The sequence below is a fragment of the Centruroides sculpturatus genome, unplaced genomic scaffold, assembly GCF_000671375.1.
Source record: "Centruroides sculpturatus isolate CEXI.00-Female unplaced genomic scaffold, Cexi_2.0 scaffold358, whole genome shotgun sequence".
In the NCBI taxonomy this organism is placed as follows: domain Eukaryota; kingdom Metazoa; phylum Arthropoda; class Arachnida; order Scorpiones; family Buthidae; genus Centruroides; species Centruroides sculpturatus.
Genome location: NW_019384588.1, coordinates 165,179 through 172,997, shown reverse-complemented (window position 1 = coordinate 172,997; position 7,819 = coordinate 165,179). Strand labels below are relative to the sequence as shown.

The 7,819-nt window shown below is 28.7% G+C and overlaps 1 protein-coding gene across 1 annotated transcript in view; it reads left to right on the top strand.

Annotated features, from left to right (window-relative positions):
* Nucleotides 1-7,607, top strand: part of LOC111624678 (tetratricopeptide repeat protein 17-like) — a 66,950-nt gene extending 59,343 nt beyond the window's left edge. The window contains exons 7-8 of the mRNA XM_023367588.1: nt 1,188-1,354; nt 7,139-7,607. Coding sequence (XP_023223356.1) covers nt 1,188-1,354; nt 7,139-7,338 — 367 coding nt within the window. The 3' untranslated portion in view covers nt 7,339-7,607. The remainder of the gene's footprint in view (nt 1-1,187; nt 1,355-7,138) is intronic.
* The last annotated feature ends 212 nt before the right edge of the window (nt 7,608-7,819 follow it).

Below are 7,819 nucleotides of genomic sequence, written 5' to 3'. Positions count from 1 at the left end.
CCTTATATGGTGCTAAGCACTTATGAAGAATAAAGCAAGTATGGAATAAGGGAAAAACATTCGGCAACATCACAAGCAGAAGCGTCGTGATCTGGCAACATTGAAACAAGTTTCGAGAAAGACCACCTGTATCGACAGAAGGCGAAAAGAGAAAATTTACATACTTAAGTACTAATAGTTCACAAAAATAATAATTTTCGTGAACTATTATTAGTTAAGTATGTAAAAATTTATTACATTTCCTGTTATACGGGGGATGGTACCAATTCTCGAACCGTGTTAGAGCGAATCCGTGCTATAGAAGTGCCGTGTTATACGGGGGTTACCTGTATATAATTATATATACAGTACCTAATTTATATATAATTTATATATAATTATACTAATACTAAACTCAATTTACCCGCCTAATCTGTCTGTAGCGTGGCGCTGGACGGTGGAAAGTAGTTCGGCTGCCCGATGACGTTTTACATAATTATAGAAGTTTTTTTACCGTTGTTTATGGATACCGCCACAATATTTCTCTGTCTTATAGGAATCGTATTTATAGGAACCCATCTTATACGGGATCTACTATATTTGCATATATTTGCACAGTTGGTCATATTTTAAATTAAACAATTAAAGATGGATCGAATATGTACAGTATAAGAATATTAGCTTTAACTTTAAAAATTTGTTGTTTATAGAATGCCATATACAAAGAAAAGATATTTCTAAATTTTATACTGCTGTAGTGAATATATAATTATGATCAGGAAATTAATGTATTAATCAATAATTTTTGAATGGACAAGAACTATCTTGGAGAAAATATAATACAGTGGAACATGGTTAACCAGATAACTTGAAGTTGTGTTTACTCAGTCATTTTCTTTTCCCAATCGACTAGCATAACAAACTAACTCAAATTCCTCAAAATTTTAAACTCAAAGTCCAAATTTTTTTCCCCAACCATTTCGAGTTAATCAGGTTCCACTGTAATATATATATATATCATTATTATTTTATTATTTGTTACCGCTAAAGCTCGAAACTCATTAATCTGCAGATTAACGAATTTCCGAGCTTTAGCGGTAACATATATATACATATACAATTGTATCATTATTATTAATGTTAGTTTAAGATTTAAGCATGAAAATATTCTATTTTAATATTCATAAAATTACTGTTTTATTTAATAGCTCGTTACAACGGACTTTATCGGAATTACGTGAGTATCAGAAACAGCATGAGTTTTGGTTGAGGCAACACGAAAAATTATTAAACGAACAAGCTCCGCCTGAAGTTAAATTAGAACAGCGGTTGGAATATGAAGAACAAAAGATAAGAGAAAGCTTGGATGGAAGAGGTACCTCACATTGTTCGCTGAAAAACGAATGCTATGTTTTGCCTGTTTTATTAACGGTCATACCTCCATCCTGATACGTTGACCATTCACTTGCTTTATCTTTCCTTTATTTTGACATATTTTATTTATATTTTGCTTACGAAAAAATAAACTATTTTATTTTCATCATTTCGTATTTTTTTTAATAGTTTGATTTATTAATCTTTAGAGAAGAACATTTGAACTTTTGTTTATTTTTATTGCTTTAAACATTTTTTAAAATTAAATTACAAATGATTAATTTCTTAATCAAATTAAAGTTTTAGAAAATTATAAAAAGAAATAATAGTTAGCATAACATTTTGAGAAAATAATTATCAATTTTCGAATTACAATCTAACCAGTTATGATTGTATTCATATTATAAATAAAAAATTCTATAGTAAAGAAATTAAATAATAATATAAAATGTAATGTAACATTTTAAAAATTTGTTTAAAAGCTTTATTATTAAATTCTAACTATTTTTATTTTTAATTTATTAAAAATTAAATTTGGCTTTATAATTTTAGTTTATAGTTAGTTAATTAAAATCTCCATTTATATTTAAGTTTTTTTTTATTTTTATTATTTTAAAAATGCCTTAAGAATATTTTATTGTTACAGTTTGATACCTTCAAAAAGTTTAATAATTATGGAATTAGGAAATTAATGTTTAGCTTTAAAACATTTTTATGGATTGAAAAACTAATTCAAAAGTGTGATAAAAATTATTAAATATTAGAATACAATCAATGATATGGAATTTATTATTTTTCTATTTATGGGCCATTTTCTCAATAGTGACTTAATCTATCATTTCTATTTGGTTAATAATTATCATCTCATTGCACTGCTGTATGCCTTTCATTTTTTACTAACAATAAATTTTAGATTTTTTTAAAAATTTTGCCTCATGGGCATTAAGAGGGCCTTTTTTAGCAAGCCAAGATTTGGCCAGGTTTCAATGGGGTTGGCTGGGGTTCCAAGTATTTGGACGGATCGCCCCAAAAGATCTTTGGAGTTTTTGGTCCACCCGGATTTGGTTCCAGGACCCCAGAGTGATAGGCTGCCACCTTAATCTCATCTATCTTAAGTGTCTTTTTCTGTTGAAAACAGATGTATTCTTTGTTTACAACTGAGACACTATATTTTAAAAGTTCTCACCAAAGTATTTATTTGTAAAATGCTTTAAAAATGAATATTGGCTATATACAGTAAACCTCTGCTAATGGACAAAATTTTTTTTTCAAAACATTGTAAATTAAATATTTTTGACAATAGAAATATTTTAATTAACAAATGTTTGCAGTATGGTACATTATATTAAGTCACTAAAGACTGTAGGCTACATTTTTTATACTGTAGTCACAAAAATTTTGAGTCCATTTCCTGTAATAAAAAATTCGGCAGTATAACCTAATAAAGCTCAGTAAAGCTGTATAGAGCTGATTGTAATAAATTAATGTACTGTATATAACTTGGACAACCTTTATCCCCTATTAGTCTGAGTTAGCAGGAGTTTACTGTATTTGATAAATTTGAGAAGCTAGAGAGTATTTATTACAAACCAATAAAAGAAATTACTGGAGACTGTCTGAGATGTGCATTTAATAATTTAGATGAATACATGTTTATTAAAATTCTATTGAAATTTTGAATTAACATTTTGTCTCTTAATTTATTGAGCAAACTGCTGTGGAATGTGAAACAAAGAAGAGTTGAACTTCCCTTATTTTCTTTGAATCAAATGAGAACAAATGAATGTCATGATGATAATGAAACATTGTTTCATTAATGCCATTCAAACATTAATGCCACCTAAAGAATCTTTCTTCTTTAGGTGGGCGAATTGAAAGAAAATGTTGGCCCCCTTGAGATTTTAGAGATCTAGTTTTTTTTGTAAATGAATCATTTAATTTCTCTTTTCTACACTCATAAATATTTATGGGCAGAACTTCTAGAAAATTGTCAGTCAGTTCTTTTAATGCTTTAAACATTTTTTCTCCAATTTACATGGCTCGTTATTTAATATTAACTTTGATGAATTTGATTATTCATTCTTTATTTTTTGTGTTTGTATTTATCTAGTCTTGTATTAACTGATTCCGTTTTATTTAAATCATTTCGTTTTTTGTTTCTCTACTTTCATATTTGCATATATTTAATAAAATCAGTTTTTCATAATGCATTGATAAACTATAATAATTTATTATGATTATCTTTAATGCTAATTTGGCTTCCCCCAATAAAGTTCTAATGCAAATAAAAACAAAGTTTATCATTAGACTTACTTTTGTTAGCCTTTCATATATTAATTTTTAAATTTTATAACATAAGCAGCTCATTTGTAGGCAGTTAATTTTCTCTTATTTAAATTTTATTTTATAATAAAATGGCTGATTGTTATTAGAAAGTATGAAGTTAGAACTTCATTGTGGTATAAACACATTTCAGAAAAATTTATCAAAAAGTTAGCAACAATGTATGTAACAATTCTGTAAACATTACAAAAGGCTAGAACAACTGCTGTAAATGAAGTGTATAATTATTTAATATAGGTATGAACTGTTTATTGATAAATAGCGTGGAGGTCCCATAAAATTATAATAGAGTTGAAAAATTTGTAGCTGTCCATACCTTTTCTACATTTAGATACGTAAATTGTATCTAGTCTATATGAATGGTAGACTACATAATTTGATGTGGATAAAGCATAGGTTATATGTTTGAAAAATTTCAAAGTGGGTACCGATTATGCGATGGAATGAGTTATACAAGTTTTGTTTTCTCTCGCAATTTTCTGTAGAGTATACGCCATTGCGGGTTATCTTCACGAAATTACGATACTTATACAAAGTTTATGTGGTATACGCACTATGATGATTGCTTAATAGCAAAGTGGTTTAAGGACGCATTTCTCGAAACGTATTCCTGTCATTAAGCGATGCATACCTTCAGTGGCGCACTCACGATTTAATCTTGGGGAGCCGAGATGAACGGAAAAATCATTTTTAATGCGGAATTCAATAAAATTCTCAGTTTGTGGCCACTAATTCATAACTAGTATAGAAATAGAAGAAAAGACACAACATAAACACAAAAAATAAATTTTAACGAACAATTATTTATTGTGATTTTTGCAATTTTTCGTCACAGTGCACTTAGTAGTGTCTTGTCCCTGTACGTAATACTTTTCTCGTTAACAATGAAGTCATGCTGATGATGTATCTAACTTCGTTCAGGAGAAAATTTTTGAATTGAAATAACGTGATTTCCGGTTCAAGTTCATATATAGTTAATCGTGGCCTCCTGCCTCTATACTTTTCATATCTGGTCGCGAATTTCATCTATGTTCTCCATTCTTGAGATTAAGAAAGGACAGACAGACAACAGACGAATTTATAGGTCCACAATTTTTTCAAATTGCAGCCCAATTAGGAAAAGATATTTGGAAAAATTTTCAGGTTCTTTTTACTTTTTCTTTGGAGGGTTCCAGGACTCTTTGCCTTCCCTTCTGGATGCGCTACTGCACACCTGTATTCATCAGACAAAATACTAAATACTATGAAAATATTATACAATTATTAATATTAAAACTTTTAGTTTCTTGTTTGAAAATTGAAGATCCTTTTAAAATCTATGTAAGTAAAAGATTTTAATTTCAGTTTAGTGATTTTTCTCCCGTATTTTATTTAATTCATAAATCATATTTTTTTTCTTCAAAATTTGTCACGAAATAATAGATTTTATTAGCATTATCTACTACATACTTCTTCTGTTTTNAAATGAATCATTTAATTTCTCTTTTCTACACTCATAAATATTTATGGGCAGAACTTCTAGAAAATTGTCAGTCAGTTCTTTTAATGCTTTAAACATTTTTTCTCCAATTTACATGGCTCGTTATTTAATATTAACTTTGATGAATTTGATTATTCATTCTTTATTTTTTGTGTTTGTATTTATCTAGTCCTGTATTAACTGATTCCGTTTTATTTAAATCATTTCGTTTTTTGTTTCTCTACTTTCATATTTGCATATATTTAATAAAATCAGTTTTTCATAATGCATTGATAAACTATAATAATTTATTATGATTATCTTTAATGCTAATTTGGCTTCCCCCAATAAAGTGCTAATGCAAATAAAAACAAAGTTTATCATTAGACTTACTTTTGTTAGCCTTTCGTATATTAATTTTTAAATTTTATAACATAAGCAGCTCATTTGTAGGCAGTTAATTTTCTTTTATTTAATTAAATTTTATTTTATAATAAAATCGCTGATTGTTATTAGAAAGTATGAAGTTAGAACTTCATAGTGGTATAAAAACATTTCAGAAACATTTATCAAAAAGTTAGCAACAATGTATGTAACAATTCTGTAAACATTACAAAAGGCTAGAACAACTGCTGTAAATGAAGTGTATAATTATTTAATATGGGTATGAACTGCTTAATGATAAATAGCGTGGAGGTCCCATAAAATTATAATGGAGTTGAAAATTTTGTAGCTGTCCATACGTTTTCTACATTTAGATACGTAAATTGTGTCTAGTCTATATGAATGGTAGACTACATAATTTGATGTGGATAAAGCATAGGTTATATGTTTGAAAAATTTCAAAGTGGGTACCAATTATGCGATGGAATGGGTTATACAAGTTTTGTTTTCTCTCGCAATTTTCTGCAGAGTATACGCCATTGCGAGTTATCTTCACGAAATTACGATACTTATACAAAGTTTATGTGGTATATGCGCTATGATGATTGCTTAATAGCAAAGTGGTTTAAGGACGCATTTCTCGAAACGTATTCCTGTCATTAAGCGATGCATACCTTCAGTGGCGCACTCACGATTTAATCTTAGGGAGCCGAGATGAACGGAAAAATCATTTTTAATGCGGAATTCAATAAAATTCTCAGTTTGTGGCCACTAATTCATAACTACTATAGAAATAGAAGAAAAGACACAACATAAACACAAAAAACAAATTTTAACGAACAATTATTTATTGTGATTTTGCAATTTTTTGTCACAGTGCACTTAAGTTTAGTAGTGTCTTGTCCCTGTATGTATGATAATACTTTTCTCGTTAACAATGAAGTCATGCTGATGATGAATCTAACTCCGTTCAGGAGAAAATTTTTGAATTGAAATAACGTGATTTCCGGTTCAAGTTCATATATAGTTAATCAGGGGCTCCTACCTCTATACTTTTCATATCTGGTCGCGAATTTCATCTATGTTCTCCATTCTTGAGATTAAGAAAGGACAGACGGACAACAGACGAATTTATAGGTCCACAATTTTTTCAAATTGCAGCCCAATTAGGAAAAGATATTTGGAAAAATTTTCAGGTTCTTTTTACTTTTTCTTTGGAGGGTGCCAGGACTCTTTGCCTCCCCTTCTGGATGCGCTACTGCACACCTGTATTCATCAGACAAAATACTATGAAAATATTATACAATTATTAGTATTAAAACTTTTAGTTTCTTGTTTGAAAATTGAAGATCCTTTTAAAATCTATGTAAGTAAAAGATTTTAATTTCAGTTTAGTGATTTTTCTCCCGTATTTTATTTAATTCATAAATCATATTTTTTTTCTTCAAAATTTGTCACGAAATAATAGATTTTATTAGCATTATCTACTACATACTTCTTCTGTTTTAATTTGAAAGTTTTTTTTTTCAAATTCTTCCATTTACTGTGCCATATATTTATAGTTACAAATTTATAAAATTTTCTCTTTATTTGATAAAGGACAAGATTGTTTTCAATTTGAACAAAATGGGCACACGGTGCTGAGTTGCAACATGAGAAGAGAGACATATCACCAAGGTTCGCAGGCGCAACTGGATTTGAGTTTAAACCTCCAGTTAATACAAGCAGTGGAATCTAGAGCCGGTCGTTTGGGACAGAAAATGGCCACTAAAGTGTCAGAACATTGTCAAAAATCTTAAAATTATTTTTCCGTGCGAATTAATACAAAAGAAGTGTGGCTAGACCAGCCGTAATTGCCTTTTATATGTTTTGTGGATTTTACAGAAAAAACAAAGAACATTGTAGAGAGAGTTTATTTTCGAAATATTTTCGTAAAGTATTTCTTCCATAATTGTTAGCCTGTTAAATGATATTCGTGTTGAAAATAATGATCTAAATGAAGCACAGATTTCTGCTTGTAACCCACTTGCACTTTGATTTGAATAATAAAAGCCTTGATTGAAACTCATTTAAGCTCACCTTTTTTTTTTTTTTTTTAAATTGTATTTTCATTACAGTTTGTTTGCTTGATATTAAAATGTATACGTTTTGTTAAATAATTACTTTATTTTCCGGAATGGTTATACCTGAAATATAAACTGCTTATAATCTCTCATTTCTTTATTCGAAATTAACAATAATAAAATTCTAAAGCATTAGAACATTGATATGACTGAAGAT